Source organism: Chlorocebus sabaeus, chromosome 11 (genome assembly GCF_047675955.1).
Source record: "Chlorocebus sabaeus isolate Y175 chromosome 11, mChlSab1.0.hap1, whole genome shotgun sequence".
NCBI classification, from domain to species: domain Eukaryota; kingdom Metazoa; phylum Chordata; class Mammalia; order Primates; family Cercopithecidae; genus Chlorocebus; species Chlorocebus sabaeus.
This window is the reverse complement of record NC_132914.1, coordinates 120,558,509-120,577,648: the sequence shown is the minus strand read 5'-3', so window position 1 is coordinate 120,577,648 and position 19,140 is coordinate 120,558,509. Positions and strand designations below refer to the sequence as shown.

General features: G+C 41.4%; 1 protein-coding gene across 6 annotated transcripts in view; it reads left to right on the top strand.

The window, feature by feature from the left end:
* Positions 1-19,140, top strand: part of SBNO1 (strawberry notch homolog 1) — a 79,350-nt gene that overhangs the window by 36,813 nt on the left and 23,397 nt on the right. For all 6 annotated transcript variants that reach the window (XM_073021203.1, XM_073021202.1, XM_073021201.1 and 3 more), the window contains 16 exons: positions 381-471; positions 1,923-2,084; positions 2,784-2,919; positions 2,999-3,104; positions 3,232-3,385; positions 4,469-4,651; positions 5,205-5,302; positions 6,928-7,079; positions 8,974-9,171; positions 9,826-9,993; positions 10,085-10,260; positions 10,661-10,792; positions 13,356-13,491; positions 15,672-15,784; positions 15,887-15,958; positions 17,649-17,748. In XM_073021203.1, coding sequence (XP_072877304.1) covers positions 381-471; positions 1,923-2,084; positions 2,784-2,919; positions 2,999-3,104; positions 3,232-3,385; positions 4,469-4,651; positions 5,205-5,302; positions 6,928-7,079; positions 8,974-9,171; positions 9,826-9,993; positions 10,085-10,260; positions 10,661-10,792; positions 13,356-13,491; positions 15,672-15,784; positions 15,887-15,958; positions 17,649-17,748 — 2,177 coding nt within the window. The remainder of the gene's footprint in view (positions 1-380; positions 472-1,922; positions 2,085-2,783; positions 2,920-2,998; positions 3,105-3,231; positions 3,386-4,468; positions 4,652-5,204; positions 5,303-6,927; positions 7,080-8,973; positions 9,172-9,825; positions 9,994-10,084; positions 10,261-10,660; positions 10,793-13,355; positions 13,492-15,671; positions 15,785-15,886; positions 15,959-17,648; positions 17,749-19,140) is intronic.

Genomic DNA, 19,140 nt, shown 5'->3' with positions numbered 1-19,140 from the left:
GGCTGGAGTGCTGTGGCACATTCCTGGCTCGCTGCAGCCTCTACCACTGGGGCTCAAGCAATTCTCCTGCCTCAGCCTCCTGAGTAGCTGGGACTACAGGCATACACTACCATGCTTGGCTAATTTTTTGTAGATATGGACTCGTGTTGTGTTGCCCAGGCTGGTCTTGAACTCCTGGGCTCAGGCAGTCCTCCTGCCTCAGGCTCCCAAAGTGCTGGGATTATGGTTGTGAGCCACTGCACTCAGTGGGATTGGTTTCAATGAGTAAGTGTATTTTTCTTTTTTTTTTTTTTTGAAGTGTCACGACCTGGCTTTATTAGTTACTGAATTCTAGAATGATATAATTTGTATTTAATTTGTGCTTTTTAATATTTTGGCAGGTTTAGTGTTTCAAATGACTTAAAGTATGATGCTGAAAGAGATTTAAGGGATATTGGAGCAAAAAACATTTTGGTTCATTCATTAAATAAGGTATGAAATCTTTTTATTCAGTTGGTCATTCAATAAATATTGACTCATCTGTAAGATGAGAATAATAATAGCTATCTATATAAGGGGAAACTTTTTGGAAAACTTTGATGTTACTCCACAAAAAGCATAGTGAGTGCTAGCCACTATTGTTGGTTTGTGGATTCCTGTGTGCTAAACACTGACGCAGTAGCCACTCATCACATGTGGCTATTGAGCAGTGTAAATGACCAGTCCACATTGAGATGTGCTCTAAGTGTACAGTGCACACCAGTCGATTCTCTCAGTTTTCAGTGTTACTTGTGTCTGTCTTCTATAGTTTATATGTCATAAGGGTGCAGTGTAGACAGTTGGGATACCTTGCACTATAGGTCACCAAATCCTACGTGATGTAGATAGTTATGGCTTGGGCAGACCGGTTTCAGTATTTTTACAGCTAATGGACTTGAGTTACCCATACCTCTGCTCATGTGAAAACAGTTCTGTAAGGTGAAAGACAACATGTACCAGTGTGTTTTAGAATGTTAAGGTTCAGTTAGCAAATCTTTATTGACTTACTCTGCATGCACCAATTGTTGGTGTTATAAGGTTAAAATAGACTGATAGGGTTCCTGGAAGGGCCTCCCTAGTAGCCCTTTGAAAATAAGTAATTGCACCTCTACTTCCCATGGGAGTCCTAAGTTGAATTCGGTGTTGCCCTAAACTGGCTTGTTAGGGTGGGTTTTACTGGGAGGATTTGTGGCTGTAAAATACTGTGTCTTGAATGACTGTGTATAGTTCTGAACTAAAAGGATGTAACTGGCATCTAGAATTTTTTTTTTTTATTTCAGAGTAGTATTAGAAGGGCGCATTAACAACTACTCATAATTCTTATGTATCAGAAATTAATCACGGTGTTTTGCATATAGTAAGTGCACAATAAATGTAAGTTGTGACTTTTTTTTTCTTATAGGGGAGTTTGTCTGGTTTTTAATGTTTTTTCGTGGTAATAAAGTTTTTAAGACTTTGAAAACTGGATTTTTTTTTTTTTTTTTCTGTCTCCCAGGCTCAAGCAATTCTCCCACCTCAGCCTCTGGTGTAGCTGGGACTACAGACATGCGCCATGATGCCTGGCTAATTTTTGTATTTTTTGCAGAGATGGGGTTTCACTATATTCACCAGGCTGGTCTTGAACTCCTGAGCTCAAGCGATCCACCCACCTTGACCTCCCAAAGTGTTGGGATTACAGACGTGAGCCACTGTGCCCTACCAAAAACTGGATTTTTGTACTATAAAGTTGTGTGTTTGTGTTATATACATCTATACGAAGAAATTTGTGTCTCCGTGTACTTTTGTGTTTTCTGAAGCCTGTCATGGGCCTAACAAGAGTTCCTGCTTGTGAATGTTTAGTTGGGATAAGTGTTTCAGAGAGAAAGGTATGCTAATTAACTAAATTCTTTTCTTTTCTTTTTTAGTTTAAATATGGAAAAATTTCTTCCAAACATAATGGGAGTGTGAAAAAGGGTGTTATTTTTGCTACTTACTCTTCACTTATTGGTGAAAGCCAGTCTGGCGGCAAGTACAAAACTAGGTTAAAACAACTTCTGCATTGGTGTGGTGATGACTTCGATGGAGTGGTATCCTTTATGGCAAATATTTTTCTATTTTTTAATGATAACAAAATTGTAAAAGGGTAGACTTTTGGGAAACAGGAATCTTAAGATTAAACGAACTGCTGGAGTGTAAACTTTAATGATTACCTGGAGTACAAAGGGATTGGAAAGTTGATTCGGTTTTTTACCTGTCAGATAGGAAACTAACCTCCTGGTTTGGAAAAATGTTAATAGATATGAGGAATACTGAATACTGTATTCCCCTTTTGAGGATTAACATTGCATATTTACATAGCAGAATACCCGAGAAGATTCAGAGAAAGAAAACTGTTAGAACTTAGTGGTCCCAAACTTGTTCACAGTATGCCTTTTAACTGTCCTGCATGAGGAACGTCACTTTTTGAAATGCTGATTAAGTTGGTTACCAATCATACTTCTGCTGATATAAGTTAACCAAATAACAACTTCTTGCTGCAGTGGGTTCTTTTCTCTGTTTTAATTTAGAAGCAAATTGCTGGTTTAGATAAATTCCAAATTCAGTGAATGTCTTTGAGGCTAGAGAGGGAGGAGGATGTAACTGGGGAAAGGCCCATAGGACTTCCTTTTATTTGTAGTCACAGAGTAGGCAATCAGAAGTCCTCAGGGAAATAAAAGTTAACTCTTCTTGAAAGACTGGAGATACTTAATACTGATGTGGTACATTCCTTAATTCATTCCATTTAGATAGTGTTTGATGAGTGTCATAAAGCCAAAAACTTATGTCCTGTTGGTTCTTCAAAGCCAACCAAGACAGGCTTAGCAGTTTTAGAGCTTCAGAACAAATTGCCAAAAGCCAGAGTTGTTTATGCTAGTGCAACTGGTGAGTAGTTATTTATTTAAAAATATATATTGTAGGTTATTTTTTCAACTATAATATATTTCATTTGTGGGATTTTCAGGTGCTTCTGAACCACGCAACATGGCCTATATGAACCGTCTTGGCATATGGGGTGAGGGTACTCCATTTAGAGAATTCAGTGATTTTATTCAAGCAGTAGAACGGAGGTAATGCAGTTTACGGTATATACTGTTTTCAGTAGCAATCTAAGAAATGTGTTATTCCTAAACCCCGTTCTCTGTATGTTAAAATTCTACTTTATTGGTAGTTACTGTATGTTTTAATTTTATTCAGAGGAGTTGGTGCTATGGAAATAGTTGCTATGGATATGAAGCTTAGAGGAATGTACATTGCTCGACAGCTGAGCTTTACTGGAGTGACCTTCAAAATTGAGGAAGTTCTTCTTTCTCAGAGCTATGTTAAAATGTATAACAAAGCCGTCAAGCTGGTGAGGAATTTTTCTTCTTTCCTAGTGTTTATTTAATGTATCTGATAATGTTTCTGTTAGTTTTGGTGATTGTGATGCCTCCTGCCCGTGGGAATGTATTTCTGCTATAAAACAACAGATGAAGCCAGGCGCTGTGGCTTATGCCTGTAATCCCAGCACTTGGGAGGCTGAGGCGAGCGGATCACCTGAGGTCAAGAGTTCGAGACCAGCCTGGCCTACATATTGAAACCTCATCTCTACTAAAAGTACGGAAAAAAATTAGCCAGGCATGGTGGCACGCGCCTGTAGTGCCAACTACTTGGGGAGGCTGAGGCAGGAGAATTGCTTGAACCCAGGAGGCGGAGGTTGCAGTGAACCAAGATTGTGCGACTGCACTCCAGCTTGGGTAACAGAGGGAGACTCCATCGCAAAACAAAAACAAAAACAAAACAAAACAAACCAGATGAGTTACCAGATGATAGGCTGTTTAACCAATGTGGGTTTTTTTATTTTTTATTTTTTTTTTGAGGCAGAGTCTTACTCTGTCACCCAGACTGGAGTATAGTGGTGTGATCTTGGCTTACTGCAACCTCTAGCAACCAGGTTCAAGGAGTCCTCCCAACACTGCCTCCTGAGTAGCAGGGACTGCAGGCACGTGCCACCGTGCCTGGCTAATTTTTGTATTTTTTGGCAGAGATGAAGTTTTACAGTGTTGCCCAGCCTGATCTGGGCTCAAGTGATTCACCTGCCTTAGCCTCCCAAAGTGCTGGGATTACAGGCCTCAGCCACTGCGCCTGGTCTAACCAATGTTCTTATATTTCAGATTTTCCATGTTTTCATTTTGTTAAGGTAATTCATAAGTTAGAGCCATTTATTTCAGTTGCATAGTTCTTAAAATCACATTATTTTGTAAAATAACTGCATTAGGTAATAAGAAACTTGAGACAACTGTGTGAGTATCCTGAGAAATAGATTCCCAAATTACTAAAGATGATTTATTAAATTAATATTAAATGGTCTTGCACTTAACATTATTTTAATTGGTATTTTTAAATAACTAGACTCAAAGATGAAGTGTCTAAAATGTTGATTGTGTATCTTCAGTGGGTCATCGCCAGAGAGCGGTTTCAGCAAGCTGCAGATCTGATTGATGCCGAGCAACGAATGAAGAAGTCCATGTGGGGTCAGTTCTGGTCTGCTCACCAGAGGTTCTTCAAATACTTATGCATAGCATCCAAAGTTAAAAGGGTTGTGCAGCTAGCTCGAGAGGAAATCAAGAATGGAAAAGTAAGTAGAAGAACACGTTAAGAGGTTTATTGTTTTTGGGTTATGTTGTTTAGTCTTTGTGGGCGCTGAGGTTTTCTGCTTGTAAAATCGGGTTTTCCTAAAGGATAGTAGAACTTTTAAAAAATACGTTTCCTAAAATTATAAAAGCAATGCCTGCTTAGAGAATTTAGAGAGTTCAGAAAAGTATAACAAAGTAAACATCACTATAATTGGTCATCCATAGCTGGTAGCACTGGTAGCATATGGATGTGTATTGCATTAAGATTTTTTCTTTTTGGTGAATGTTTATCTACTTAAAGGATAAGATACTATAAACTCTACAAGGGCAAGGGCTTCACTCATGCTTACTACTGTCCGTAATCCTGTCTCCTGCCTAAATTTTTGACACATAACCTGTCTCAAATATATAGAAGAAATAAGTAAAACAAATGTGTATTTTATAATAATGGGGACATTCTTGTTTGAAATCTTTGTTTAGCTAAATATTTAAAATATGTCTTGGTAAGAAACCACAAACATTATTTGTAATTAACATGTTTTCTTTTTTCTCCAGTGTGTTGTAATTGGTCTACAGTCTACAGGAGAAGCTAGAACATTAGAAGCTTTGGAAGAGGGCGGGGGAGAATTGAATGATTTTGTTTCAACTGCCAAGTAATGTTTTTGTTTTTCTTTTTGAGTTCTTACTTAGATTAGTTCCAATGTGGGCATTGCCTGGAGACAAAACTTTTGATTCACCTGCATCATCTTTGAGTTTTCTTGATCTGAGTTTTCTGCTTTTCTGTGATGGTGTATCTGTTGGAAAACAATACCAGAAATCTTATAATCCTAAAATGTTAAGCGTTTTGCCAATATTACATAGAGTATGTGAACTAACAGAAGGGCTTGGTTTTGTTTGTCTTGTACATCTTGGAAATCTGTGACAGCTTGGTTTAGTTTCAGTTTTAGTGTTCTGTATTTGAAATTACCGTTATCTACAGGAACAGTAACTGTAGTTTGTCCTAATGTAACGAAGTCTACTTTATAAGTTGACTGAGCGTGGTGCCTCACACCTGTAAGCTCAGCACTTTAGGAGGCTGAGGTGGGCGCATCATTTAAGATCGGTAGTTCGAGACCAGCCTGGCCAAAATGGTGAAACTCCATCTCTAGTAAAAATACAAAAATTAGCTGGGCATGGTGGCACATGCCCTGTAGTCCCACCTACCTGGGAGGCTGAGACAGGAGAATCTCTTGAACCTGGGAGGTGGAGGTTGCAGTGAGCACCACTCCACTCCAATCTGGGCAGCAGAGAGACCCTGTTTAAAAAAAAAAAAAAAAAACTAAAGTCTACTATAAAGTTGAAAATAAGCATGAGATCTTCAGAAATAGATTTTAAAATGTTTTAGGCATTGTTTTTAGTTTGCCTAACCTCCAGATTCAAACTCTGGTAGTAAATTGAGCAAAATAAACTTCCTGCTCTACTATTTTGTGCCTTGGGATGCATTCAAATGCTCCTTTTATAAGCAATACATGAGGCTCATCCCTGTAATCCAAGTACTTTGGGAGGCTGAGTCGGGCGAATCACCAGACGTCAGGAGTTTGAGACCAGCTTGGCCAACACGATGAAACCCCATCCTACTAAAAATACAGAAATTAGCCAGGCATGGTGGCGGGCACCTGAGAGGCTGAGGCAGGAGAATTGCTTGAACCCAGGATGTGGAGGTTTCGGTAAGCCGAGATTGGACCATTGCACTCCAGCCGGGGGTGACAAAGACTCTGTCTCAAAAAAAAAAAAAAAAAAAAAAGCGAGACATACGCCTGCTAATCTATATTTTTCTGTACATGATTACCTAGAACTATCGTGTCCGGAACGGCAGCCTCTCATCACATGTGGCTATTGAACAGTTGAAATGACCGGTCCATATTGAGATGTTTTTGTATGTGTGTACTGAGCCAGGTTTCAAAGACTCCTTAAGAAAAAATAATGTAAAATATACGTGTTGACATGGTACATTGAGTTAAATAACATGTATTATTAAAGTTAGTTCCACCAGTTTTATTTATTTATTTTTACTTTTTTAATGTAAGTGATCAGAAAATGGAATAATTGTGTATGTGGTTTGGCTTGCATTCTTATTATTTAGTTGGACAGCCTTGGGCTAGAAAATTAAAATTTATTTGAGCTTGTTTATCAATATTTTGTAAAACTGAGCAAGGTATATTTTAATATATTTAATAAGACTTTACATATAATTACTTTGTCAACTGAAGCAGTAATTGTCGCTGTTTCTCTCCTACAGAGGTGTGTTGCAGTCACTCATTGAAAAACATTTTCCTGCTCCAGACAGGAAAAAACTTTATAGTTTGCTAGGAATCGATTTGACAGCTCCAAGTAACAACAGTTCACCAAGAGATAGTCCTTGTAAAGAAAATAAAATAAAGAAGCGGAAAGGTGAGTACCTTAACAAAGGAAAAATAGGTAATCCCAGCACTTTGGGAGGCTGAGGCGGGCAGATCACAAGGTCAGGAGATTGAGACCATTCTGGCTAACACGGTGAAACCCTGTCTCTACTAAAAATACAAAAAATTAGCCGGGCGTCATGGTGGGTGCCTGTAGTCCCAGCTACTCGGGAGGCTGAGGCAGGAGAATGGCGTGAACCTGGGAGGCAGAGTTTGCAGTGAACCAAGATTGCGCCACTGCACTCCAGCCTGGGTGACAGAGCAAGACTCCGTCTCAAAAAAAAAAAAAAAAAAAAAAAAAGAATAGTTGATGTCGAAAATACCACAAACATAAGCATTTGAAAGTGGCTATATTTTGGGAATGAACTGCCTTCCATGAATTCACAAATGATTCCAAATTTTCACTGTCACTTGTACAATTTTGAATGCACAAGTTATCCCCGTTTTAAATTAGGAATTGAGCAATTCACTGGTGATTGGCAGTGTGTTAAGCACTTGGCTATATACATTCTATCATATAACCTGGCAGAGGTCCATATGAAATTAGATCTTATTTTTCCAGTTTTATAGATAGAGGTCACTAAAGCACAGAAAGATTTAAAGGTTAAAGAGTTTTCCTAGATTCACAGAGATAGTTAATGATGCATGGGAACTAAAACCCGTGTCTTTGTATATTGTGAAACCTGTTTTTTAATATGTAGAGAGCTGGGTGTTTCAGTAGTCTTCTTTAAAAGAGCTCTTTTTTTTTTTTTTTTTGTGACAGGGTCCCCGTCACCTGAGCTGGAGTGCAGTGGCACCATCTTGGCTCACTGCAACTCTGCCTCCTGGATTCAAGGAGCTGGGATTACAGGGATGCACCACCGTGCCCTGCTAATTTTTGTATTTTTAGTAGAGACAGGGTTTCGCCATGTTAGCCAGGCTGGTCTTGAACTCCTGAGCTTAAGCAGTGTGCCTGCCTGGGCCTCCCAAAGTGCTGGGATTACAGGTGTGAGCCATCCCACCTAGCCCTGTTTGGATTTTAGAAGTTGACTTCTTGCTGGGCACGGTGGCTCACGCCTGTAATTCCAGCTCTTTGGGAGGCTGAGGCAGGTGGATCACCTGAGGTCAGGAGTTCAAGGCCAGCCTGGCCAATATGGCGAAACCCCATCTCTACTTAAAATACAAAACTTAGCCGGGCCTGGTGGCAGGGCGCTTCATAATCCCAGCTACACGGGAGGCTGAAGTATTAGAATCACCTGAACTCGGGGGGCGGAGGTTGCAGTGAGCCAAGATTACGCCACTGCACTGTGGCCTGGGAGACAGAGTGAGACACTGGGAAAAAATGTATCTGGTCATGGTGGCATGTGCCTGTAGTCCCAGGTATTTGAGAGGCCGAGGTGGGAGGATCATATGAGCCAAGGAAGTTGAGGCTGCAGTGAGCTATGATTGTGGCACTGCAATCCAGGCTGGGCAACAGAGTAAGGCCCTATCTCCAAAAATAAAAAAGTTTTATAAATTGATTTTCTGTTGATTTTCTAAGTATTCTGTGTCTATAAACCTATAATTATTAGGCCTCTTCTCAAATCCGATACACAAATTGTGACTATGCCAGAGTTTCTGCTTTTACTCTGTTGTCCTGAATTTGTTTTGAAACTGGTACACTTGAAGGCAGTCTTGACTTAGTACTTCTGTATCCAGTCTCTTCTTCAGAATAAATGTTTATAACCTTATTTTTTATGGGAGTCCAAAAGGTTGCACTGACTTGTGAATTCTGTTTGTTCTTTGACTTACATAAATACTTTTCCTCTGCACTTTTCATTTGAATTAATTCATGAACTAAATATGATGTAGTGGATCTTAAGAAACATTGAATGTGGGCTGACCCTCTTGTTTGTGGCTGGGGGTAGGTGAAGAAATAACTCGAGAAGCCAAAAAAGCACGAAAAGTAGGTGGCCTTACTGGTAGCAGTTCTGATGACAGTGGAAGTGAATCTGATGCCTCTGATAATGAAGAAAGTGACTATGAGAGCTCTAAAAACATGAGTTCTGGAGATGATGACGATTTCAACCCTTTTAGAGATGAGTCTAGTGAGGATGATGAAAATGGTAAGTTCAGTATATTAAATATGCACTAAGGCATAATTAATATTTCAGTGTATTTGAAAATGAGATATGAAACCTTTTCTTCTATACAGTACAAATGATCACACAGATTCTAATCTTTGCTTGGTGGAGAGCTCCAGGCTTATCTACCTTCTGGAGGTTTCAGCCTCATATATGTGATAAGATAACCTCAATTTTGTGCAGTTATTTTTAACTTGAAAACATGGATTTGTACCCTATGGTGTATGGATGACTAATGTAGGTAGTGATCAATTATCAGTTAACACTATAAAAAATTTCATCATGCCTGTAATGCCAGCAATTTGGAAGGCTGAGGTGGGCGGATCACCTGAGGCTGGGAGTTCGAGACCAGCCTAACCAACATGGAGAAACCCTGTCTCTACTGAAAATACAAAATTAGCCGGGTGTGGTGGCACATGCCTGTAATCCCAGCTACTCGGAGGCTGAGGCAGGATAATCACTTGAACCTGGGATGTGGAGGTTGCAGTGAGCCGAGATTATGCTATTGCACTCCAGCCTGGGCAACAAGAGTGAAACTCTGTCTCAAAAAAGAAAAAATTTCAAAGGCTGTTTCCTTTGAAGATTCTGTACTTGTTTTAACAAGTGATTTGACATATATCTTTCCTTAACACTCAGATCCCTGGTTAATCAGAAAAGACCACAAGAAAAACAAAGAGAAAAAAAAGAAGAAAAGTATAGATCCAGATTCTATTCAAAGTGCCTTATTAGCATCAGGTCTTGGATCAAAACGACCTAGTTTTTCATCTACACCAGTTATCTCACCTGCTCCTAACAGTACACCAGGTATCCATATAGAAACTTCCTTTTTGAAATACTCTTTTAAACAAAAATATTTAAACTTTGTACTAACTTTTAACAAATGTTCTTTACCTAGCTAATAGTAACACCAACAGTAACAATAGCCTTATAACAAGTCAGGATGCTGTGGAAAGGGCTCAGCAGATGAAGAAAGACCTGCTTGATAAGTTAGAAAAATTAGCTGAAGACCTCCCCCCTAATACCCTGGATGAACTTATCGATGAACTTGGTGGCCCTGAGAACGTTGCTGAGGTAAATAGGCCTGTATCTCTTGGTGACATTTTTGCCATTTGAACCCCTGTAAAATGAGTTGCATTTATAGTATTATCACATAATAATCTAAATTTCTTAGATCATAGAATTCTTGTTCTACTTTTGTTGCCATCCTGCACCCAATGAACTGCTGCCTCCAGTATCTGAGTGTCTGTCCCAAGCCACTGGTCCTAGTTACTGCCCTTGTCACGCATCTTTTGTGATTGTGGCCATGTGTCAAGCTTTTTCCAGGGACTATGTTACAGTGTTCTGTATCCTTCAGTGCCTGGTGCAGCACAGCCTGTGCTCTTACCTCCCAAGTGTCTTTAAGGAGAGAGGCACTGAGTCCATCCACCGCATTCAGATACCTTCATTGTAATGACATTGTTTGGCTTCTCAGATGACTGGCCGCAAGGGACGGGTTGTGAGCAACGATGATGGAAGCATATCTTATGAGTCAAGATCTGAACTTGATGTGCCTGTGGAAATACTAAACATCACAGAAAAACAACGATTTATGGATGGAGATAAGGTATGTTTTACTAGGATGCTTCTCAGTGAAAAGAACAATTCCCGTATATTTAGATTAAGCTTCAGAAGAGTTTTTTTCCTTTAAATATAAGTTATGTCCATTGAGTATTGTCATTCTGTATTTTTTAGTAATTGTACATACTGAATATTGTATGTGTTTTTATTATTTTGTCATTAAATATAATACATATTGGCCAGGTGCAGTGGCTCAGGCCTGTAATCCCAGCATTTTGGGAAGCCAGGGCGGGTAGATCATTTGAGCTCTGGAGTTTGAGACCAGTCTGGGTAGCATGGTGAAACCCCGTCTCTACTGAAAATACAAAAAATTAGCTGGGTATGGTAGTGCATGCCTGTAGTCCCAGCTGCTCAGAAGGCAGAGGTGGGAGGATAGCTTAACCCTTGGTGGCGCAGGTTGCAGTGAGCCGAGATCGCACCATTACACTCCAGCCTGGGCAACAGAGCTATTACGCATATTTTTTTAGTAATTTCCCTTACTCACTGAATATTTTACATGTTTTTATTATTTTATCATTGAATGTAATAAATATTGTGTATAATGCATAGAATTAGATATGGCTCTTGAGTGCTTTGGAGGCTTTTGAAATATTTAATCATGATGTAAAACACTTCGTTCACGCCGGGCATGGTGGCTTATGCCTGTAATCCCAGCACTTTGGGAGGCCAAGACGAGCGGATCATGAAGTCAGGAGTTCAAGTCCAGCCTGGCAAACATGGTGAAACCCCACCTCTACTAAAAATACAAAAATTGGTCGGGCGTGGTGGCAGGTGCCTGTAGTCCCAGCTACTCAGGAGGCTGAGGCAGCAGAATAGCTTGAACCTGGGAAGCGGAGGTTGCAGTTAGCCAAGACTGCACCATTGCACTCCAGCCTGGGCAACTGTCTCAAAAAAAAAAAAGTTCTCTTAGTTCGTCTTGGTGTTGTGACATCTAATGTCATTGTAGTGTCATTCTGATTTTGAGTCTAAAATATTTATGTGTGTCCATATTACTAGTAACTTTGGTTTCACTGTGTATTTTATTACTGTATCATTTTATATTAAGATGATTTACTGTAAATGGCTTATAGATTACATTCCCATATCCAACCATTGTAGAGATTTTGGGTGCCTCCAGAGACTCTTTTTTTTTTTTTTGAAACAGAGTCTCACTCTGTTGCCCAAGCTAGAGTGCAGTGCAGTGCAGTGGCATGATCTCAACTCTGTTACCTCTGCCTCCTGGGTCAAAGTGATTCTCGTGCCTCAGCCTCCCGAGTAGCTGGGACTACAGGCACGCGCCTCCACACCTGGCTAATTTTTGTATTTTTTGACAGAGACAGGTTTCACCATATTGACAAGGCTTCTCTTGAACTCGTGACCTCAAGTGATGTGCCCACCTCTGCCTCCCAAAATGCCGAGATTATAGGCGTGAGCTACTGTGCTGACCCAGAGACTCTTTCTGTAGACTTTTTGTTTGTTTGTTTGAGAAGGACCATCACTTTGTCCCCCAGGCTGGAATGCAGTGGTGCGATCTCGGCTCATTGCCACCTCCACCTCCTGGGTTCAAGCATTTCTCTGCCTCAGCCTCCTAAGTAGCTGGGAATACAGGCACACACCACCACACCTGGCTAATTTTTGTATATTTAATAGAGACAGGGTTTTGCCATGTTGGCCAGGCTGGTCTTGAACTCCTGACCTCAAATGATCCATTCACTTCAACCTCTCAAAAGTGCTAGGATTACAAGAGTTTGAGACCAGCCTGGGCAACATAGTGGGACCCACGCTCCCCCTGTACAGGGAAAATAGTCACATGGTAGTACATGCCCACAGTCCCAGCTACTGGGAGGCTGAGGTGAAAGGATCGCTTGAGCTTGAGAGGTGAAAACTGTAGAGAGCTATGATTGCACCACTGCACTCCAGCTTGTGTGACAGAGTGAGACCCTGTCTCAAAAAATATATATATACAAAAAGCTAATGATACATATTTTCAAGATTGTAGGTACAGGTATTAGTTATTTTATGTAATTGCTTCATTAATCTACACCCTTATGCATTAGGAATTACATTAGTTGGAATCAGTTTGGGTTGCTAAGTAACAGAAAATACAAAGTCTGTTAAGTATTGGTTTCAATAAGAGAGAAGATTATTTCTCTCATGGACACGTTTGGGTAGATGGAGCAGGGCTTGTATGCCCCCTTGAAGCCCAGGCATCTTCCGTGTTGTTCATTAAATTACGTGGGCCTCCATTTCCAAGTTACCTTTGTATTCCAAGATACCTGCTTCAGACTCTGTCACTACCTCTACATTTTACCTAAAAGAGAGGAGACGAGGATGAGAAGGGCATGTCGCCTGCTTTTAAGGACATTTCCTGTGCGTCATACATTTTACCTACACCTTGCTGGCTGGAGAATGTTCACACTTAGCTGTAAAGGAGACTGGGAAATAAAATTGGGAGTCTTATTGTTGAGAAAGAAGGAGAGTGTAAGCAGTCTGCTGAAGGACTTCATTTAAGGCACTGGCCTGCTTGTTCTTACGCAAAGGTGACTTTATTTTTCTTATATTTGACACAGAATATTGCTATCATCTCAGAAGCTGCCAGCTCAGGTATTTCATTACAAGCAGATAGGAGAGCTAAAAATCAAAGACGAAGAGTTCATATGACTTTAGAATTACCCTGGAGCGCTGATAGAGCAATTCAACAATTCGGTAAGTTCCTACAACTGGATTTCACTTAATTATCCAGCTAGGAATCATTGGGTAAATTTGTGCATATCAAAACCTAGATTTAGGCCAGGCACAGTGGCTAATGCCTGTAATCCCAATATTTTGAGAGGCCACGGTGGGAGGATAACTTGAGTCCAGGAGTTTGAGACCAGCCTGGGCAACATAGTGAGACCCTGTCTCTACCAAAAGAAAAGAAAAACTGAGGCTGGGCGCGGTGGCTCAAGCCTGTAATCCCAGCACTTTGGGAGGCCGAGACGGGCGGATCACGAGGTCAGGAGTTCGAGACCATCCTGGCTAACACGGTGAAACCCCGTCTCTACTAAAAAATACAAAAAACTAGCCGGGCGAGGTGGCAGGCGCCTGTAGTCCCGGCTACTCGGGAGGCTGAGGCAGGAGAATGGCGTAAAAACCCGGGAGGCGGAGCTTGCAGTGAGCTGAGATCCGGCCACTGCACTCCAGCCTGGGCGATACAGCGAGACTCCGTCTCAAAAAAAAAAAAAAAAAAAAAAGAAAAAAGAAAAAAACTGAGCTGAGAGCAGTGACTTGTGCCTGTAACCCCAGCACTTTAGGAGGCCAAAGTGGGTGCACTTGAGGTAATAGTTTGAGACCAGCCTGGTCAACATGATGAAACCTAGCCTCTACTAAAATTACAAATACAAAAATTAACTGGGTGTGTTGGCACGCACCTGTACTCCCAGCTACTCAGAAGGCTGAGGCAGAGAATCGCTTGAACCTGGGAGGCACAGGCTGCAGTGAGCTGAGATCACGCCATTGCACTCCAGCCTGGGCAACATAGGGAGATTGCATCTCAAAAAAAAAAAAAAAAAAAAAAAAAGAAAAGAGAAGAAAAATTGGCTGGATGTGGTGGCATGTGCCTGTAGTCCCAGCTACTCAGGAGGCTGAGGTGGGAGGATTACTTGAGTTCAAGGTTGCAGTGAGATATGATTTCACCACTGCACTCCAGCCTGAGTGACAAAGTGTGACTTTGTCTCAAAAAACAAAACAGGCTGGGCGCAGTGACTCATGCCTGTAATCCCAGCACTTTGGCAGGCTGAGGTGGGCAGATTACCTGAGGTCAGGAGTTCGCGACCAGTCTGACCAACATAGAGAAACCCTGTCTCTACTAAAAATACAAAATTAGCCGGGTGTGGTGGCTTATGCCTGTAACCCCAGCTACTCGGGAGGCTGAGGCAGGAGAATCGCTTGAACCCAGGAGGCAGAGGTCGCAGTGAGCTGAGATCGAGCCATTGCACTCCAGCCTCAGCAACAAGAGCGAAACTCTTAACAACAACAACAACAAATCCTGTTTAATGTCTTTTTTTTTTTTTTGAGATGGAGTCTTGCTCTGTCACCCAGGCTGGAGTGCAGTGGCGCGATCTCGGCTCACTGCAAGCTCCGCCTCCTGGGTTCACGCCATTCTCCTGCCTCAGCCTCCTGAGTAACTGGGAATACAGGCACCCACCACCACGCCCGGCTAATTTTTTGTATTTTTTAGTAGAGACAGGGTTTCACCGTGCTGGCCAGGATGGTCTCGATCTCCTGACCTTGTGATCTGCCCACCTCCGCCTCCCAAAGTGCTGGGATTACAGGCTTGAGCCACCGTGCCCGGCCAATGTCTTATAACTCGAAATCTCAGATCTTGCATTTAAGGAGTGTTATATGTACCTTCTAGTATATGATGCATTGTGAATTCATTTTTTGCCTGTTTACAAGTTGTAAAAAATATATATATGGTGGGAATTTTTGGGGTTCCAAGAACAGGGCTCCTCAAGGAGTGTCCTTATAAGATTTAAGGTTGTATTAGGTCCATATCAGAAGCTGCTACTTCCATATGCTTTTCCAACCTCAGTAGCTTCACCAAAGGCACACAGCTCCTCCCTCCATCTTCATGTTCTTGTGACCAATGATTTGAAAAACAGCTGTGGGAAAATCCAGAGTAACTGTGTATCAGTAACATGTGGTTAAGCAAAATTGGGATAGCAATGCTAATACTTCTGTCATTAAGCAGTTTTATGTGTGTTTTGGTAATTTAACATTATCTGTAATTTTTATTGTTTAGTGGTTTCCCAATACCAGTTTAGTATTAAATGCTAGGAATACATCTCAGAATATTCTATTCAACAAACAAAATCAATGATCTTTAAAAAAAAATTTCGTTGCAGGACGAACTCATAGATCAAACCAAGTGACTGCTCCCGAGTATGTCTTTCTGATTTCTGAACTGGCAGGAGAACAAAGATTTGCATCTATTGTTGCTAAAAGACTTGAGAGTTTGGTGAGTTTTGGAGTTGTGTGACTGTGTGTAAAAGATGATCTGTTGTACCTGTTTTCTGGTAAAAGGTTACCTGTGCCTTGACTGAAATTTTTGTTTTAATAGGGGGCACTTACACATGGCGATAGAAGAGCAACAGAATCTAGGGATCTGAGCAGGTTCAACTTTGATAATAAGGTACATTTCAACTTTCAGTATCTCTGAAAACTTGTGATAGTGTATGGTAGCTGTAGGGAACGTGAAAGAAAGGTAGTTACTGTCTAAAACAAAACTGCCTCTCATATGCGTTTGCTTTAAAATCATGACTTACTGTAAGACAGAATTTCACATGTAAGTTAGATCACATGTTAAGTATCAGTACAGCAATGTGGTTGTCTTTCTTCCTTTTGGAAAACAAGAACAAATGAGAATGAATTAACTGTGAGTTCTCAGAAGTAAAGGAAGTTAATTTTTCTCACGTTTGCTATGTGTAGAGACATGAATTAGGCAGTATAAAATATATATAAAGGCCAGGCGCAATGGCTCATGCCTGTAATCCCAGCGCTTTGGGAGGCCCAGGTGGGTGGATTACCTGAGGTCAGGCATTCGAGACCAGCCTGGCCAATATGATGCAACCACATCTGTACTAAAACAAAACAAAACAAAACAAAAAAACAAAAATTAGGCCGGAATCGGTTGCTCACACCTGTAATCCGACCACTTTGGGAGGCCAAGGCAGGTGGATCACCTGAGGTCAGGAATTCGAGACCAGCCTGACCAACAAGTGAAACCCTATTTCTGTTAAAAATACAGCAAATTAGCTGGGCGTGGTGGCACGCACCTGCAGTCCCAGCTATTTAGGAGGCAGAGGTTGCAGTGAGCCAAGATCATGCCACTGCACTCCAGCCTGGGCAGTAGGGCAAAACTGTGTCTCAAAAAATTATATAAAAATTAGTTGGGTGTGGCTGGGCACAGTGGCTCACGCCTGTAATCCCAACACTTTGGGAGACCGAGGTGGGCAGATCACGAGGTCAAGAGATCGAGACCATCCTGGCCAACATGGTGAAACCCTGTCTCTACTAAAAATAGAAAAACTAGCTGGGGGTGGTGACTCAAGCCTGTAGTCCTAGCTACTCAGGAGGCGGAGGCAGGAAAATCACTTCAACCCGGGATACAGAGGTTGCAGTGAGCCGAGTTTATACCACTGCACTCTAGCCTGTCGACAGAGCAAGACTCCGTGTCAAAGGAAAAAAAAAATTGGGCATGGTGGCCACGGGCACCTGTAGTCCCAGCTTCTTGGGAGGCTGAGGCAGAGAACCGCTTGAACCCGGGAGGCAGAGGTTGCAGTGAGTGGAGATCGTGACATTACACTCCAGCCTGGGTGATGAGCGAAACTCTTGTCTCCAAAAGAAGAAAAAATAAATAAGTATAAAGATAATTGAGAATTGCTTTTTTGAATCTTTGGTACAATAATAGTTTGTGGTTTTTTGGGGGTTTTGTTGAGAGAGAGTTTTTTGCTCTTGTCGCGTAGGCTGGAGCACAATGACGCCATCTTGGCTCACTACAGCCTCCGCCTCCCAGGTTCAAGCGATTCTCCTGCCTCAGCCTTCCGAGTAGCTGGGATTACAGGTGTCTGCCACCACACCCAGCTAATTTTTTGTAGTAGAGATGGAGTTTCACCATGTTAGTCAGGTTGATCTTGAACTCCCAACCTCAGGGGATCCACCCGCCTCAACCTCCCAAAGTGCTGGGATTACAGGCATGAGCCACCGTGCCTGTAAAAAAATACAATTAAAAAAATACAATAGTTTTTATAGTATTTAGGTGGTAATGTGATTGAAGAGTATCCAAATGCTGAAAGTGGTTAAAGGTTTGATTTTTTTTGCAGTATGGAAGAAATGCTTTAGAAATTGTCATGAAATCCATTGTAAACTTGGATTCTCCTATAGTATCACCACCTCCAGACTATCCTGGAGAATTTTTTAAAGGTAACTTTTAAAAATATTCATAACAACGACAATGATTATTGACAAAGATGTACTTAAACCTGTTGTAACGTTTGCTGTTATATTCGTTTTTTTCTTTGGACATAAATTGTATAAAACTTTGAAATTAATGGTTACTAGGACACATAGTATCTTGTATTAAACAGATTTATTAAAGCAAATTTTATTCAAATGAAGGTGCTCTTACTGTTGGTATAGTGAAAGCATGTTTGTCTAATAATAGATTTAAAAGAGGAAAGTCATTTTAGTACATTAGGTAAAATCACTTTGCCAAATAGCCTTTTTTTTTTTTTTCAAGACTGAGTCTCACTCTGTCGCCTGGCTGGAGTGCAGTGGTGTGATCTCGGCTCACTGCAACCTCCAACTCCCTGGTTCAAGCCATTCTCCTGCCTCAACCTCCCGGGTAGCTAAGATTACAGGCACAAGCCACCATGCCCAGCTAATTTTTGTATTTTTAGTAGAGACAGGGTTGCACTATGTTGGCCAGGATGGTCTTGATCTCCTGACCTTGTGATCTGTCCGCCTCAGCCTCCCAAAGTGCTGGGATTACAGGCATGAGCTACCATGCCCAGCCCAAAATAACTTTTAAAATTCAATTTAAAATTGAAAAAGTACCTAGGTAAGTAATCTTTGAGGATTGATTGGTAGGGGTGGGAGGTTTGAATGAAACAAAATTGGCCATGAATTCACAGTTGTTTAAACTGGGTGATGGATACATGTGGCATAGCCTTTTTTCGTTCGTGTATTTGGAAATGTCTTTTTTTTTTCTTCTTTTTTTGAGACAAGGTCTCGCACTGTCACCTGGGCTGGAGTGCAATGGCATGATCTTGGCTCATACAGCCTCCGCCATCAGGTTCAAAGGATTCTCCTGCCTGAATCTCCCGAGTAGCTGGGATTATAGGTGCCCGCCACTATACCTGGCTAATTTTTGTATTTTCAATAGAGATGGGGTTTCGCCATGTTGACCAGGTTGGTCTTGAAATCCTGGCCTCCTGTGATTCTCCCACCTCATCCTCTCACAGTGCTGGGATTATAGACGTGAGCCAATGCACTCAGATGCAGTTAGTATTTTTCACTAGAAAGTCCTTTTGGTATATTAACACATACTGATATGTGTTGTTAACAGCATACCAGTTACGGGTGTTCATCAGTACTCTCGGCTTTCCACAAAAGCAGTTAAGTCTTAACCCTATACCTTCACTCCTTTTGACATCAGCGGTGTCAGAAACAACTCCCTGGGCTGGGGGCAGTGATTCATGCCTGTAATCCCAGCACTTTGGGAGGCTGAAGTGTGAGGATTGCTTGAGCCTAGGAGGTGAAGGCTGTAGTGAACTGGGATGGCACCACTGCATTCCAGCCTGGGTGACAGAGACC